This window comes from Pleurodeles waltl, chromosome 4_1 (assembly GCF_031143425.1).
Source record: "Pleurodeles waltl isolate 20211129_DDA chromosome 4_1, aPleWal1.hap1.20221129, whole genome shotgun sequence".
In the NCBI taxonomy this organism is placed as follows: domain Eukaryota; kingdom Metazoa; phylum Chordata; class Amphibia; order Caudata; family Salamandridae; genus Pleurodeles; species Pleurodeles waltl.
Window position 1 is genome coordinate 52,516,826 of NC_090442.1, and position 18,758 is coordinate 52,535,583.

Below are 18,758 nucleotides of genomic sequence, written 5' to 3' on the forward strand. Positions count from 1 at the left end.
ATGCTCTAATTTTTGGAGGTAGCTTAGTCGAGCAGTTAAGCCAATCTTGGAGAAGTGCAAAGCATTTGTTGTACTCACAGTATCAATCGTGCAATTCACACACTCAAGAAATAACTCCAGACCAATTTTTAAAAATACTTCAGATTTTTTATATAAATTTTAAGACCACGATCATCAGAAATGGTCAAGTACTTTTTGAGATATGACGCTTTGAAGTTTAATTACATTTTTTTTTATTTTCGTGCGTAATTACGCACCATAGGAATCAATGGAGTATCACTGTGGGAAAGTACCCTCTTTCTAGCTTGGTTACCTCCACTTTTGGCCTGTTTGTCAGAGTGTTTGACTGTGTCTACTGGGATCCTGCTAACCAGGACCCCAGTAGTTATGCTTTCTCCCTTAAATTTGGTTGTTGGTTACTGTTATCACAGTATTTCACCCACATTTGGCACACTGGTGCCCCATTATAAGTCCCTAGTATATGGTACCTAGGTAACCAGGGCACTGGGGATCCAAGGGATCCATATGGACTGCAACAGATATTTTGCTAACCCATAAGGAGCCCATGCAAAGGCTTCTGTAGGACTGCCATTGCAGCCAGCATGAAAAGGTGCAAGCACACTTTCAATGCCATTTTTGTTTTTACTACACCAGGTCACTTATAAGTCACCCCATGGCAGGTCTTCTAGTCCAGAGGGCACGCTGCACTGAGGGCACCTCTGCACTAGTAGAGGTACCCCCATGAACTCCAGGACCATTTTCCGGGATTTCGTGAGTGCGGTGATGCCATTTTATGCAATTACTGGACATAGGTCACTACCTATGTCCAGCTACATAATGGTAACTCTGAATATAGGCATGTTTGGCATCATACCCCAAGGCTTTTGTATGCATTGGCTGTATGATTCCATGTACTTTGGGGGCTCCTTAGTGGACCTCCAGCATTGCCATTCCAGCCTTCTGAGGTTTTCCAGGCAGCCCCAGCTGCTGCCATCTCACAGACAGTTCTAAGCCCTCCTGTTGTTCCAGTAGCTCGAGCCCAGGAAGGCAGAACAAAGCATTTCATTTGGGAGAGGGGTGTTACACCCTCTCCATTTGGAAATTGGTGTTACAGGCTGGGGAGGGGTAGCCTTCACAAGCCACTGGAAATGCTTTGAAGGGCACAGGTGGTGCCCTCCTTGCATAAACCAGTCTTCACTGGTTCAGGGACCCCAATCCCTGCTCTGGCGCGAAACTGGACAAAGAAAAAGAGAGTGACCACTCCCCTCTCCATCACCACCCCAGGGGTGGTGCTCAGAGCTCCTCCAGAGGGTCCCTGGGTTTTGCCATCTTGGATTCAAGTTTGGCAGGGAACTCTGGGAGCATCCGAGTAGCCAGAGCCAGCAGGTGACGTCAGAGCCCCCTCCTCATAGGTGGTCACCCAGCTCGGTGACCAATCCCCCTTTCAGGGCTATTTAGGGTCTCTCCTTTGGGTGGTTCTTCAGATTTGGATTGCAAAACTCCAGGAGGAATCCTCTGCATCCTCCACTTTGACTTCTCACTGACGAAACAGCATCTGGACCCTCCAGGAACTCTACAAGCTACAACAAAGAAGCAAGACGCCTTCTGCAACATTGTATCTCCGGCTCCTGACAGCAACTGCAACTGTTTCCTGCTCGTGCATCCTCTGAGGACAGCCCGTCTTCAGCCTGCACCAGAAGAGTGAAGGAATCTCCCTTGGGGTGAAGGACTCACTCCCCTGCTTCTGCAGGCACCAACTGCAACGACGACTGGCTGCATGGATCCCCTCTCCTGCTGAGCTGCGTGGGTCCTGCATCATGGGTGGTGGACTGAAGTGGTCCCGACAGTCCTCACTTCCAACTTTGGTGGAGGTAAGAGCTTGCCTCCCCACACAAGACAGTACCTCTGTGCACTGTGTATTTTGCAGCTGCCAAGGCTTGTTGGCATCCTTCCTCTAAGCCCTTCATGTATCTTGTAGCTCCAGCCCCCAGCACTCTATCTTGCGACGTACAGCTTCCTGAGTGGTTCTCCAGCAGCGTGGGAGCCTTTGTCGTAGTGTTGCGTGGGCCTCTTTTGCAACTTCCTTGTCACCGTGCTGTGGGACTCCTGTGTGCACTGCCTGGTCTTCTGTGGGCTCTCTGAGTTGCTGAGAGCCCCCTCTGACTCCTCCTCCAGGATAGAGTCCACCTGGTCCTTCCTGGTCCCGGGCAGTGCCATTTTCCGCTAACTGCGAGCTTTGTGTGTGCCAAGGCTTGTTGGCGGACTCCAACAACGCAAACTGACTGCAATCCTCCATCCGGCGTGGGACATCACTTGCACCCTCCAGGAACCCGACTTAATCTTCTTGGGTGCAGTACTGACTTTCCTTCTTCACCAGTGGTTCTCCTTTTGCACCTTTATCTGGGTTACCAGGGGCTCCTGTTCTTCCTGGACTCTTCTGTGCTTCTTGGACTTGGTCACCTTCTTCCATAGGTCTTCTTGTCCAGGAATCCACTGTTGTTGTCTTGCAGTCTCTTCTGGGTTTTGCACAATTCTTCTTCTCATTTCTGGGTGTGTTCTGGGAAACTTACTGTGATTTACTCCTGCTTTCCTGGTCACTGTGGTGGGTTCTAGTACTTACCTAGGGGGTTTTCTAGTACTCCCATCTCCCCTCTACACACTACACTTGCCTAGGTGGGAGACTGACTTTCGCATTCCACTTTCTTAGTATATGGTCTATGCTCCCCCTAGGCCCATTTCTAACTATTGTGATTTTCACTATTTGTACTGCTTTCTAACTGTTTTTATGCCTAGTTGTGCATACTAATGTATGTAATTTGTGTATTACTTACCTCCTAAGGGAGTATAGTCTCTATGGTGTTTTTGGTGTTTGTGTCACCAAAATAAAGTACCTTTATTTTTGTAAAACTGAGTGTTTTCTTTCATGTGTGTAAGTACTAAGTGTGACTTTAGTGGTATTGCATGAGCTTTGCATGTCTCCTACATAAGCCTTGGCTGCTCATCCACAGCTACCTCTAGAGAGCCTGGCTTCTAGACACTGCCTACATTTTACTAATAAGGGATAACTGGACCTGGTATAAGGTGTAAGTACCATAGGTACCCACTACAAACCAGGCCAGCCTCCTACAATCACCTTTAAAAATACATATACAATCATACATTTGGTTTACCAAGTTCTTCTTTTGCAAGTTGGTTGAGGTCGTTGGTGAGCACGCTGTGCCAGCTGGAGGAGTTCCAGTGGCTCCTGGTTCTGGATTGAGCAGCGGGAGAAGGTCTCTGGAGCTAGTGCAGGGCCACTGCGAGGAACCACTTGGAAAAGCACTGCACAGGTAAGTTTAAAGATGAATCCTTGGGGGCCCCCTTCGGGGGTCAAGGTCGCAAGGGTTGGGGGACCATTGGAGCACAGCATGTTGTTCAGTGCAGGGCACAGGGCAGCCAGGTGCAGAGCGTATCGGTGAGCCAGAAGCTGTGCGTAAGGATGCCCTCAGGAGCAGGAGGTAGGTTGGTTCAAGGGCTGTTTACAGGACAACGCAGGCACTCTGGCAGGAGGTCCCTCAAGTGGGGCTTCCTCCTGGTCCTTTTGTAGCCCCGGGTGGGCTGTTTTTTTTTGGTGTCCGATGTTAGCTGATCAATACCCAGGATATTGGCACAGTCCGACCCCTGGAGGGTATAGTGCCATCAAACTGAGCACACTGGCAGGGTTTGTCCTTGCGGTCATCTGGTTGAAGTTTGGTCCAGCTGCGATGTCCGGTTCAGGAGTTAGCAGCTGGTCAGTGAAGTGACCCTCACTGGCTTGCTGGTTTTGGAGTGGTACCTCCACTCTGCAGGGAGTTCTCTGTTGATTGGTGAAGCCTGGAGGTCCTATGGGGTTTTTGTAGAGTTGTCCAGCTGCCCAGCAGCTCCGCTGGGTCTCGGATACAGCAGGTACAGTTTGGCACCTTTTCTTTGGTGCAGCAGGTCCACAGTTCTCGTGCTTCGGTTCTTCTCGGTGCTGGCCTTATTATTGTCCGTCAAATCTTAAGTCTTAGTCTAGGGCTGCCCTCTAAATACTAAATTTAGGGGGCATTGTAGGGGGAACCTGGTATTGACCAATGGGTCATCCGGTGGGCAGGTCACATCCCTATATCTGACTGGCTATTTTCCTTCCATCCAGGATGGAGAAAATGAAATGGAGTTTCCACCTCACAGGCAACACCTTAGCGGTGGTACATGCCAGGTGGGGTTACTCCTGCTATCCTTTGTGTAGTTTTCCCACTGTTGCTCCCGCCAAAAGTGGGGGTTTGCAACGGGCAGCCATCTGCTGCTAGCAGCAGGCCTGTAGACTGAGTTTCAAAGGCAGTAGCCCTTTGAAGCTTGCCACCAGGGCAGTGCACATTCCTGAGGAAGGGTGTGTTAGCACCTCCACCCAGGAAAGGCTTTGTCTGCAACCCGGAGACAATCTCTAACCCCAAGGTTGTAGATTGGCTGTCTGGCGGTGGCAGGCTGGCTAGAATCAGTAAGCAACCATGCCAGGGTAGTAAGCTGTTGCAGGGAGCACCTCTAAGGTGACTCCTGGGTAACTTTTATAATAAATCCAGCACTGGTACTAGGTTGTATTTATAATTCTGAGTTGTTTGACATCAAACAACTCAGGCTTCAGAGTGGCCATCACGTAGCTGTGAAACTCGTGTTGACAAATGTCCAGCACATGTATTAAAATGGCTGCTCTGTTCACTCACTATGTCCAAGAATTGGCAAGGTTAGAGTGGCGGAGGGGGGGAATATTGCTCATGCATCTATGCCCTCACACACAGTATAGTGCACCCTGCCTTCGGGCTGAAAGACCTGCCAGAGGTGTAACTTACCCATAGTGTATGGAATGTGTAGTGGGCAGGGCACTCAGGCAGTGTACCCTGTCTAGCTTCCATTTTAGGTTTGCATCAGGGAACTCAGCCTGCAATGGCAGGGCTGGGTGCACTTGATCAAAGATGGAGGAAAATGAAATGAAGTGTCTACCTTGCAGGCAGAAACTTAGGGGCGGTGCATGCCAGGTGGGGCCACTCCTTTTGTCCTTTGTGTAGTTTCCCTCTGTTGCTTCCACCAAAAGGGGGGGTTTGCAACGGGGGAGGCCATCTGCTGCTAGCAACAAGCATAGGGGTCGAGTTTCAAGGGCAGTAAGGCCTTTGAAGCTCTTAGGCAGGGCTGTGCACATTCCTGGGGGAGGTGGAGTAGCACCTCTTCCCAGGAAGGGCTTTGTTCTCTGGCCCCAAAGAGCAGTGGCTATCAAGAATCCTGTTTGGTGGTGCAGGATGGCTGGAACCAGCCAGAAACCATGCCAGTCCCAGCAGTTAGCTTTTGCAGGGGGCACCTCTGAGGTGACCCCTGGGTACAAATAAGAATGAAGCCAACACTGGTAACAGTATGGATTTATCATTCTGAGTTGTTTGATACAAAACAGCCCAGGGGGTCAGAGTGGCCATTGTGTAGCTGTGAAACTCATACTGTCCAGCACATGCATTTATAATGGCTGCTCTGTTCACTCACTATGTCCCAGGTTTGGCAAGGACAAAATGGGGGCATATTGCTCATGCAGCTATGTCCTCGTACACAGTATAGTGCACTCGGCCTTAGGGCTGGAAGGCCTGCCAGATGGGTGATTTATCTATATTGCATGCAGTGTGTAGTGGACAGGGCACACAGGCAGTGTGCCATATCGAATTAGCATTTTAGGATTGCGCCAGGACACTTAGCTTGCAATGGCAGTGCTGGGTGCATTTGGACGCATTGCCCTAGAAGGTGGCACAATCAGTGCTGCAGCCCTCAGGGGCCTACCCTTAGTACCCCATGCCCTGGGTCCCCAAGAACAATTTACTAGAGACTTATAGTGGCAGCTAAAGGTGTTGCCAATTACCTTTGCAATTTTTAGGGAAAGAACACTGGCACTAGGAACCTGGTTAGCACGATCCCAGTGCACTCCAGTCCAAGTTGCATCCAGAAACCAGGCAAAAAGTGGGGGGTACTGCAACAAAGTGCCAGCTTCCCACAATATGACATTTTCTTTTGAGATTAAATAGTTGTCACCCAAGTGTATCTGTCACAACCACCACTTGCAGAGAAAGGTGTTCCATAACAACTTGAAGCTTAAGCATGTTGTGTTTTCGAAAAAGGTACCATTGAAGTTCTGACATTCAGACCATGCTGTTGCACGAATGAGGACATCATGGTTTATTAGTGTTTAACTTGTTTTAATGGTTTTATCTAGAAATGACTGTTAACTGTATCATGAAAGGTTCTGCAGAACCAAAAGTGTAATAAGGTCATCACAATTCTAGGAGGTGAATGTGCTGGCTCCATAGACAGTCTCTCCAATCCACAGAGAGAAATTATTTCAATTGGTTAATTCACCATTAACACAAACAGAAGTGGGAGGCTGGGGTGAGACAAGAAAGCAAAAACAAACAAATAAATAAAAGCACAGTTGACATCAGAAAGTAGAAGTTCCAAAGTCACCAGAGCCTCAGTTTATAGGACTTGCAGTTTTGACAATGTACAGTGTTAGTCCTCTTCTGCACCACATAGTGTAATTTCTTATAGAGTGCGCTGAGATCTAACCAACTATACTCCAAACAATATTACAAGCTAGGGTTTTAATATTTATGAATACGTTCCAAGCTTTATTCTTCCACTAAACAGCAATCAGACTTCTTCAATGCTCTTGGCAAATACTTTCTAAATGTATGCTCTGTGCATATAGCATATGTAACCCCTTATATGTATACAGTAAGAGGATTTCCATGTGTGAAAGAACTGTACATTATTATTCAATGTTTTAAAAGCAAACAAATAACTGCACTGAGACAAAGGAACAAGAGGTTTATACAATACAGGAACACCAGTTAAAATAAGAAATGTATATACAGTAAAATGACAATCATGAAAGTTTGAACTCCTAAAAGATTATACAATATAGTAAGAACAGCACAAGTGTGTAAGAGCCTGAACCAAGAGGGTTGGTCCTTAACATTCTGAAGAAACAGCCTTATGACAGATTATTGGATGAAAATCATTCCATATTCAGCAAACATGAATAGATTTGCAACTCATTCCATATTGAGCAGACATGAATGGTTTTGCTTCTATGTTAAAGGACCCTTACTGTTAAGGATCTGAGTTTAGAATAATTCTGTGTGGAATGTCTTATTTATATGTCTGCTGATGGGCTCCTAACATTAAATTTGTACAAAAGTTAATAATGTAATTCACCTTCATGATTTCTTGCCATATGTATTCACTGATATAAACTTGGGCTTAACCCAAAATCAATGCACCACGTTAGTTCTTTAAAACTGATAGCTGGCACATTCATTCCATGTTTCCCAATATTGTTTTAACCCCTCTACCCCCATGTGTTTGCTGACAATATTAAGTTGGAGAATTTAATAAAGCTATTCTCAGTTGCATTTATTTTTCTATCAAGTGCTCTCTGGGTAGGACAATTCATGAAAGCCCACATCACTACGTTTGTGTTTTTCCACTGTTTACATTTGTGAATTGTACCGTATGGCTGATAACTATTCAACAATCGTCCTATATTTATTGCACATCTGTGTTTTTTCTGTGTATCTGCATGTGGCGTGTTAAGTGTGACAACTGAATGAAGCTCTTCCCACATTTACTGCATGTGTGTGGTTTTTCTCCAGTGTGGGTTTTCTCATGGCGCTTTAGATCAGACGAATTAATGAAACCCTTCCCACATGTGTAGCACTTACATGGTTTTTCTCCTGTGTGTGTTCGCTCATGCCGCAATAGGGCTCCTGGCCTTTTAAAGCTCTTTCCACATTTATTGCACGTGTATGGCTTCAATGAAGAGTGTGTTAGCTGATGGCCCCTTATGGATGATGCTTTAAGATTCTTCCCACATTCACTACAAATGTGAGTTTTTTCTCCTCTATGTGTCTGCTGATGGGCCTTTAGAGCTGATGGATAACGGAAACGTACCCCACATTCACTACACATGTATGGTTTTTCTCCTGTGTGTGTTCCTTGGTGTGCCTGTAGACTTGATCGATAAATAAATCTTGCCCCACATTCACTACAAATAAATGGTTTTTCTCCTGTGTGTGTTCGTTGATGTACCCTTAGGTGTGATGATTGATTAAAACTTTTCCAACATATGTTGCATGTGTATGGTTTTTCTCCTGTGTGTGTTCGCAGATGGAGCACTAGTCTCGAAGAACCAGGAAAGCCCTTACCACAGTACCTACATTTATATGGTTTTTCACCAGAGTGCATGTGCTGATGATGCTTTAGGGACTTTGAATGACAGAAACCTGCACCACATTCACTACACTTGTATGGTTTTTCTCCTGTGTGTGTTCGCTGATGTACCCTTAGGTGTGATGATTGATTAAAGTTTTTCCAACATATGTTGCATGTGTATGGTTCTTCTCCTGTGTGTGTTCGCAGATGGGTCACTAGTATTGAAGATCCAGGAAAGCCCTTCCCACAGTACCTACATTTATATGGTTTTTCACCAGAGTGCATGTGCTGATGATGCTTTAGGGATTTCGAATGTCTGAAACCTGTACCACATTCACTACACTTGTATGGTTTTTCTCCTGTGTGTGTTCGGTGATGCAGTCTTAGGTTTGACAACGAATTAAAGCTCTTCCCACATTCACTGCATGTGTATGGTTTTTCTCCTGTGTGAATTAGTTGATGCTGCTTTAGGTTTGATGACTGACTAAAGCTCTTCCCGCATTCACTGCATGTGTATAGTTTTTCTCCTGTGTGAGTTCGCTGATGGCACAGTAGGACTGATGGCCGATCAAATCTTTTGCCACACTCAAGGCAAATGTATGGTTTTTCTCTTGTGTGAGTTTGTTGATGGCTCTTTAGGCCTGATGACCCAATTAAACTCTTTTGACACTCAATACACCTATGTGTTTTTTCCCCTGTGCGTATTCTCTGACGGACCCTTAGGACTGATGGCTGCTTAAAGGTCTTCCCACACTCACAGCACATGTATATTTTGTTTCCTATCTGTGTTTGCTGGTGGCATTTTAGGCTTGTTGATGTGGCTTTCAAGCTGTTCGTACATTCACTGGCTGAACAATGTATTTCTCTTGGAAATTCAGACACTTGGCTGGCTACATTTTTAGGTTCATCCACCAACTTGGTTTGCTGATGGCCCATCATGATCAATAAAACTCTAAATTTATCCTCACATTCACAAGTACATGCTATTGCAAACAAGAATTTTCCGATAAGAAATTTTCAACAATAGAGAGAATGAATAACGCCTACCTTAATGCCACAGTCTTGCTTTTGTGACTTGCTACCCCGCCCATGTGATCAGAAATCTGCACAGAACACTTTACATGTAATGTTTTTTTCACACTTTTTATTCCCACCACAGGTCTTCTGTTTTAAAGCCCCTATTGATTAAGTACCCCTTGCGCCATTGCACAGAAGCATTGCACTTTCTACAACCTGCTGGCTTTGAGGTAATTGTGATCACTGTATATACCTTCTTGGAGTTGGTGTTAAGGGTGAGAAAACGGCTTGGGTAGTTTTTTTTAAATATAGGTGCACCCTTTTTGTATGCTTTGATTTACTAAATCATGTCTGATGGACAGACATCTTGAAAGTGTTGTGAAGATCTGTGCTAGTATTAAATTAAATGCAAAGATGAAATATTAATTTAGTGATTACATACTTACACTGCAAGATGCAACAAACTATTCTTTATTATTCTCCTCTGGCCCTACCATCTGTTAAAGAAGTACGTTGGCAGGCTCTCCAACTTATGTTATTTTATGCACTGTATTTGGTGATAGTGTTTTCTATGTACTTTGTATGTTTTTATTCACTGGTTTAATATGAATATGCATTATTATATTATGCCCTGCTCTATCTGATTGTACTGTACGTTTGTGGTGTATTTAAATATGCCCGAATAAAGTTAACTGAATTCCACAGCCATGACATTCTTGGGTTCTCTTGTGAAGGTTGTGTCTTGTTCGATTACATTCATTTTCACACAACAGAAAAATAAGTCTGCGTATGTTAGCACATTACTCAGTAATGCAGAAGCAGAGCTAGGTCTTTCTTTTACATTTAGTTGTCTAGTTTACAATGTATGTATTCTGCATATTTGACGGTTTAATCTGGTTTCTATGGTGTGGCAAAAAAGATGATTACATTGACCAAGATCATAACATGATTATCCTCCTTTCAGGAAATAGAGTAATGCTGTAACAGATCACAGATCAGTTACCATGTTAGTAATATTATAAAACATATTTGCATTTTGATTTCACTTAGGTTTTTCTGTTTTAGCTAAAGGGTGTGAAGGTACTCTGACTCGTACATCCAAGGGATTGCTCCAGTCTGTTTCTTACTCTCTTTATGAAGAGCAAACATCATGGCTTCCAGCCCCTCTTGAATACGTTTCTGAAGATTCTTACTTTAATATGTACATGGATCCTTACGCTGTTGGGGGTAAAAAGATATGAAATCATAAAACATGTAACGTTAAGAGGAAACATTATAGTGTCTTAACTTGTAACAAAAGCAAAACTACACATCAAATGAACTTTCACGATATTGGAGTAAAGATATTGAACTATTTATCAATTAAATCTTGGATTGAAATCTTTTGGAAGATAACAAAGAAAATTAGAGTGCAATTTACTACCCATAACAATGTATGAAGTAAAACAAAATACAAGCACACTGCAAAGAACAAGTATACATATTTACAACGTAAGCAAAATCCTGTAGCAAAGAGAGAATTGATTATATGTGCAATCTAAGCACACAAACATTATGCAAAACCTTTAAATACATACACACATGAATAGCATGAGTAAGTCAGGAACACACACTTCTACAATGGTGAATGTACTAACCATAGCCCCTCCCAACAGCATAAAACTGCTCCTGTTACGAGAGACTTTCATATAATTAAGCCTCTGTTCCTCAGCCCTATCACATTCGGTATTATGAATCACCACTAAATAACCTTCACAAAATTATTTACAAAAAAGAAATGTGTTTCTGTCCCCATACAATGACATTCTTTCTTTAAAAAACATGGATAACAGATACTAATTAGTAAAATTCTAACTACATGTGGTGGGAACTAATGTATTTTATTGTCATCATTAGGTTACCTTTTTATGAAAGAGAAGAAGTGGTGCTTCTCATTAGGCTGTTTTTTTTTTCTATCTGGGACCTCGTCACAGTTGTACTTCTAAATCGACATCTCTGTGCAAACACCTATTTGGGCAGGAATCACAATTGTGTGCTGCAATGTTTATCATACCCATTAATTACTGGGAGAGATGATGACTGCACTCCTTGTTAAATTACAACATATAAAAAAGGTAAGCACCAAAATGAATTGCTTGTGCCCCATTTTGAAGACTAAATTTGTAGTAGTAGGTTTTAATATCACACCATAGCAATTCCAAACAAATTTGTGTTGGTTGGTTTACTATGAAACTAAAAACTAGGCCACCTTTAATGAGGGCCTTTGTGATCCTGGCACATTAGAAATGTAAAATAAATCAGATTAACAATATCACTATACAGATGAGGAGTTTTTGAAAACCTTTATGTAGGTCTTCGGCTCTACAGTTATTAACATGCAATGAATTAACTCCTAAACAATGAAGCAATGTCTGAAGATTCAACTAACTCTTTTCAACCAATTTCTCTTGACTTAATTGAGCACGGTCCTCCTTGCTGCCCTTTGACTAGTAAACAAGCACATGCACTATACAGGGGGACATTTGTTTCTATCCCCTTCCGTTCCTTTTGATGCTGGTTTTCATAACCACTAATTTAAAGTAGAAGCTCCATATTTGTCTACATGGACTAATAACGTGTTTGATACTATGGCTAAATGTGCACTTTATATGTTGCATTGCAAGAAAGCCCCTGTTTACATCTATTTTAGTAGCTTCAGTGCAGACTTTGAGTATAAAACAAACCTTTTCGTACTGCTTTTGGGTGTATAATTATACTATACAAGCTGCACTGTACTGGATTTTATCCATCTGAAACACCTCTAGCGGAGACTGGGCACCAACTCTAAGACTATTGGTGGATCTCTAGTTAATATAAAAAAAATGTAAACATGACAAGGAAGAAATAACAAGCTTTTCATGCTTCCCATAAGTCTACTTCACTGCCATTCACAAGATCACAAAATATACAGCACCATAATAACTATAGGTTTGCTGCATAGTACAATTCTATCTAAGTAATACCTTTTACTGGAACATCACCTTGTGCTTCCTAAGAGAAGTTTCTTGTTAAGTAACAAACTGTTTCTTACATGTAGATGCCATTTTGCAGCTTGAAGAATTTTCTGGATTCACACGCTGTGCATTATTCTGCCATTTAATGGTTGGTCCCAGAATTCTCTGTATCTTGTAGTCCTTAACTTCTTTGTTTTTGTTGTTGTTGGGCGCCAACGTATCCCCCATTTGGTGCCTCTTGGTGCTTCTTGTAATGTTGGGAGCCGCCCTTGGAAGCTCCCAACTTTGGCCACCATCTTCAGATTATTTTTTTTCCGCTTCCCTTCCATCTTCTTGGTGGAGGTGTGTGGGTCGCTTGTGAATCCAGAAATATTCTTCAAGCTGCACAACTACACCTACAGGTAATAAACTATTTGTTTTGCAGCGTGAATCTTTTCTGGATTCACAAGCTGTACATTACCGCGCATCTTGCGACCAGCATGTATAATGCTCCCTTTACTTGATTCTTTGGGTTTTGGAAAAAAACTGGTATTCGTATTGTTTGATTTATGTGGAAGTGTGAAACTATTTTTTGGTAAGAACTGTGGATCAGTCCTCAAGACGATTCTGTCTTTGAGAATCAGTAAATATGCTTTTTGAATCATGAGTGCTTGTATTTCACTCACCGTGCAAAGAGATGTTATGGCCACCAGGAATGCTGTTTTTAGTGTGAGCATCTTTAATGTGACCATGTGTAAAGGGTCAAAGAGTGTCTTCATTAACTGAATGAGTACCACATTTATAATCCATGCAGATGCAGGTATCTTCCTTGGTAGTGCAATTCTTTTTTCTTCCTCTAAGAACTGTTTTATTACCAGAGCTGTAAAGAGGCGTCTTCCTATGTAACCTCATGTGTGGGCCTGTACTGAAGCCAAGTGTACTTTCAAAGATTCAAATGTGTTAAGTATTTTAACACTGTTGTGTCCTTGGCGTTTTTCCTTAATAAGCCCCTCTTTAGACACTATAACGATTATCATTTCCATTTAGCAAAGTAGCAAACAGCCTTTTTGTTTTCGGTTAGTTTCAGATGACTGAAATCTAAGTCTTCAGGAGCCCCGCTGGCAGGCTCAAATACTTTATTTCTGGGTGAAGCACCCTTCCTTCTGCCATTGACAACAGGTCCTATTGTAGTGAAAGCCTTAAAATGTTCCCTTGTGCCATTGCTATCAGCTCTGAAAACCTTGTCTGCCTCACCCACTGAGGAGCAATTAATATTAGAGCCATATTGCTTTTCCTGCATTTGTTGATCACTCTGTGCAACAGCGGTATCAGGAGGAAAAGCATATGCAAATATCCCTGATATTCTATCAACATGGTATTCCCTAGGGATTGGTGGTATTGTTGTCAGGAGGCAAACGTTTGGCACTTAGTGTTCATTGGGGTTGTGAATAGATCTATTTTTGGAGTTCCCCAGCTCCTGAAGATGTTTCTGAATACCCCTTGATTGAGTTCCCATTCATGAGAGTATGAGGCTTGACTGCTCGGTCTGTCTGCTTGCTATTGTATTTCTCTAGCAGATGAACTGCCATGATTTCCATCTTCATTTGAATTGCTCACTTCCACAGTTCTTGGGCTAGTTTCAACAGGGGCAGATATCAAGTCCCTCCCTGTTTGTTGATGTAAAACATGGGTATTGTATTGCCTGTTTTGGATCAATACTGTTCTCCCCATCAGCTCTTTCTGAAAGGCTCTTAAGGCTAGGAACACTGTTTTCAATTTCAAGATATTGATGTGTTGTAATGCATCCTGTTCCCTGCAGACTCCTCGTACCTTGAGGTGGCCCGTGTGAGGCATCTGTTGTAACTGTCACAGTTGAAGTTGGTTGTGCAAATGTTCTCCACTGTGATATATGTGCCTGTTCCACCACGCTATCTCCTCTTGTACTTTGTTATTGACAACCACTAGATCTTCCCAACTCCCTGTTGCTTGTGACCATTGGTTCTGTAGACATTACCGTAATGGTCTCATGTAAAGTCTTACATATGGACTCAAAGGGATGCATGAAACCATATTCCCTAACAAGTCACCCACAGTTTTCACTGTCAGAGCTTGCCCCTTCTGGTAAAGGCGAGCTTCCAGCAACAGTGACTGTATGCTCCTTTCGCTGGGATACACTTTCCCCGGTACCGAGTTTATCCTTGCTCCTAGAAACACTTTCTCTTGTTCTGGTATTGGGGACGACTTCTGTATGTTTATGGAGAATCCCAACGTGATTAAAAGCTCTCATTACCAGCTGTATATGTTCCTTGCATTTTTATTACTAGCCAGTCGTCTAGGTAAGGACAGATATGAATGCCCAATCTTCTTATGTGGGCTGCTACTGCCACTAGACACTTTGTAAAGACTCTTGGTGCTGGCTTTATCCCAAAAGCCAGTGTTGTGAACTATTAATGTGTCTTGTCCACCACAAACCTCTGGTATTTCTTGTGCTGTGCATTCACTGGATATGCAGGTAGGCTGCTTTTAGATATATGGTTGCCATAGTCCCCTCTTTGTAATTGTGGGATGACTTCTTGTAAGGTTGTCATCTTGAACCTTTGTGTCTTTATAAACTTATTTACAAACCTTAGGTCTAAAATTGGTCTTAGAGCTCATTCTACCTTTGGTATCAGAAAGAATGTTTAATAATTCCCCTTGTTGATCTGTATTTTTTACATTCTTCACCAATATTATTTATTGTATGTGGTTAATTAAAACCATTACAATTGTTAAAAAGACACAAACAATAAAAAATACAGTTAAATCATAAAACTAGACATATGCAAGTTGCAGTGTCACAGTGAACAAAAGTGCAGCAGCCAGATAAGCAGCAGTATTGCCATCAATGAACAGCTGTGGTACTGTGTATGCTTCTCGAGCATGTGGAATGACTTCATAAGGTGACATGACATCCTGATCATCGACAAAGTGCTAGAGCAAAACTGGACAGCAGCAGCAATTGGTTAAATTAATAATGCAATCTAAAAAGATACAATCATACAAAAGTCATCAACACAACCCAGGCAATAGTGTAGGGCAAAGTAATTCCAACGTACTGGTGCAAAACCAGATTCTTGCAGCAACTGATTAAGTTACAAGTGAAGTCTAACAAGAAAACACACAAAAATCATCAACACAACACAGGTAATAGCGTGGGGCCGGATAATGACTACAATGTGAACAATAAAAACTTCAATGGTAACAGTTTTACGTAGCACAAAGGTCCTTGCACACATTAAGAAACTCATAAAACACACAAATGATGGCTTGTCATCGTATGAGAGAAATAATCCTGCAGCATTCAACAGCGAGAAAGACAGTACCGCATATTGATGGCAAGAACTGAACATAGTAGCGAAGAAGGAAGTACAAACTTGCTGCATTTAAAAAGCAAAAAATGTGGCACATGCTCATAAAATATGTGTAATAAAGACTGGAGAAGAGTTCATGTTACCGGACACACTGGATTCCAGACAGGGAGGAGGTACAAATTAATGTGCTAGAAAGCCCTAAGCTAAACCAGGCCTGATGAAAGAGCACAAGGGGAAAGAGCATAACTCCCAGGTGATACCCTTGAGCGGATAAACTTGTTAACAGCAAGGTGGACAAATTTGGTCAGCAGAATGTTTACAGAGGTGTTATCTGGGTTAAAAGCAGCAATAACAACCTCCCCACAGGAACAGACTTCCAAGGTTGTCCGGACTGGGCAAAGGCGAACGTGTTCAAATGATTCCTCACTCTGGCCAGAGCTCCTCCAGGTAGTTCCTTCCGTAGGTTGGCGCCAACTAACAAGATGTTTTAAGAATGCCCACTCTTTAAGTCTGAGAGCCATAAATCTTGCCTTCAGAAGGTTGGAATACGTACAGGCAAGGTAAGATGAAGAAGATGCAGGCTGATAGGTGCTGATAACCGCCCAGGCATACTTGCGCTTCGCTAAGGTGGACCTGTCGGAATGATAAGACCAAAGATGAACACATTTTTTGATGATGAATTTAAAAGGACAATTGGCTCAAGTTAGCAGCGCCAAGATCATTTGCATCCAAGATATGCTGGCAGTCATCAAGGAACTGATGGTGCGTTCGCCTTGGGCTGCTGGTGTTGATTTCAGCCCACAATAAAGCCTCTAGGCTGCAATCCCTGGCCACCTTTATTTTGTGACACAGGTTGAGAAAGGCGCTAGGGCTAACTGTCCGCTGGTCAGGGAGATCTAATTCCATTCTGATCTGCACAGTAGACAGAGAACACGTCTGTAGATCCTTATAATGAATTTATTCAGTGTGCTACTGTCTTTGCACAGTGATATTTCAGTTCAATAGGATCTTGATGGTAACATTTTTGCTCTCATGACTTCCAAGAGAGGAGAAAGACTTGGCCCCAGAAGCTAGTCTGATAATTTAAGTAAAGTCACCTGGAGAGCCAGCGCCTTCATCTCATCTTCCCCTATCTTCTCCCTTGGCTTTTTATATTGCTATCTTTTCCAGCAATTCTTGGACTTCCTTGAGTAGGCAAGATATGTCTTACTTAGAATGAACCTTCCTCTTTGGTCCTCTGTTTGGGGGTATCTTGTCCAATTCTATGCAATATCCATATTTAATGACGTTTAGGATCCATTTGTCTGATGTTATTTTCCTCCACTCCTGAAAGAAGTATTTTATTCTGCCTCCCACTGGTGTCGTGTGGGAGAAGCTGTTGTCTGTTATGCCTTCCACTGGTGTTGTGAGTGAAAGGTCCTCGGTCTCTGGAAAGTGTGAGAAAAGGTCTCTTTTTGGCATCGTTAGCCCCCACTCTTTGCCTGGTATGTGATGTAGCTTAGAAGTTGTTACTGCCCAGGGCCCCTGCTAACCAGGTTCCCTGGGCCAGAGGTCTTTCCCTAAACTGCTGTGATGCATGGGCACAATTGGCAACACCTTTAGCTGCCACTATAAATCCCTAGACATGGTACCTAGGTACCCAGGGCATAGGGTACTAAGGGCAGGACCATGAGGACAGCAGCACTGATTGTGCCCCACTATAGGGCCATGCATCCAGATGCACCCAGTCCTATCACTGTAGGCTGAGTGCTCTGGTACAAACCTAAAGCACAAACTCGACATGTCACACTGCCTGTGTGCCCTGTCCACTATACACTGCATGCACCATGAGTAAGACACCCCAATGGCAGGCCATCCAGCCCTAAGGCAGGGTGCACTATACTGTGTGTGAGGGCATAGCTGCATGAGCAATACGCCCCACTGTGTCCTTGCCAAACCTGGGACATAGTGAGTGAACAGAACATGTGCTGGACACTGGTCAATACGAGTTTCACAGCTACATGATGGCCACTATGAACCCCGGGTTGTTTGGTATCAAATAACTCAGACTGATAAATCCAAACTCGTACTAGTGTTGGATTTATTATACAAATGTATCCAGGGGTCACCTTAGAGGTGACCCCTGGAAAAGGTAACTACCCTGGCATGGTTTCTGACTGGACTTGACTAACTCTGCCACCGCCAGACACAAATCTGGCCCCCGGGGTGAGGGTCTCTGGATGCAGAACAAAGCCCTTCCTGGGTGGAGGTGCTAACACCCCATCCCTCAGGAATGTGCACTGCCTTGTTGCTGAGCTTCAACAGGCTAACTGCCAGGCCTGCTGTTAGCAGCAGGTGGTCGCCGCCATTGCAAAACCCCACTTTTTGCGGGAGCAACTGCAGGAAATCCTAACAAAGGACAGGAGGAGCGGCCCTTTCTAGCATGCACTACCCCTAAGGTGGATGGAAGGAAAATAGCCAATCAGGTGTAGGGATGTGCCCTTTTGCCAGGGAAAGTGGTCACTTAGTGGGTGTAGCCACCCTAAGGTAGATGCCCTATTGGTCACTAACAGTTTCCCCCCAAGACACCCACTAAATACAGTATTCAGTGGGCATTCCTAGACTAAAGATTCTGATTTGATGGACAGAAGAAGACCAGCAACAAGAAGATTCAATGGCACGAGAACTGTGGACCTGCTGCACAAATAAAAGGTGTCAAACCCTGCCTGCTGCACCCAGGACCCGACAATCGCAGCTGAGGACCTACTTGACACCTGGAAAAACTCTAAAGAACCCCAGAGGACCTCCAGGCTTCACAAATTGCCAGAGAACTTCCTCCAGATTGGAGGTACCACTCCAAATCTACAAGGAACCAACAAGAGTGAAGTCCACTTCACTGACCGGACGCTAACTCCAGACCTGAACACCGCAGCCAGACCAAACTTCACACCAAAGACCGCCAGGGCAAACCCTGCATCTGTGCCAAGTTTGGTGGCATTGCACCCTACAGTGGCTGAACCGTACCAATACCCCCAGTATTGGTCATCTGACTTCAGACAACCCGAAAAACAGACCCCCGCCTGACTGTAAAAGGACTTGGAGGAAGCCCCAGTCGAGGGACTTCGGAAACAACTCGGCCCTCTCAACAGAGTGACCTGCAATCGACCCTTGAACAGACTTACCTCCTGTGTCTACGGACACC

At 43.7% G+C, this 18,758-nt stretch overlaps 1 protein-coding gene across 1 annotated transcript in view; it reads right to left on the minus strand.

Annotated features, from left to right (window-relative positions):
• The window catches only part of LOC138286979 (zinc finger protein 850-like), a 444,405-nt gene that overhangs the window by 408,913 nt on the left and 16,734 nt on the right, over positions 1–18,758 (minus strand). The window contains exon 2 of the mRNA XM_069227343.1: positions 7,582–10,473. Within this exon, the coding sequence (XP_069083444.1) occupies positions 7,582–9,177 (1,596 nt within the window). The 5' untranslated portion in view covers positions 9,178–10,473. The remainder of the gene's footprint in view (positions 1–7,581; positions 10,474–18,758) is intronic.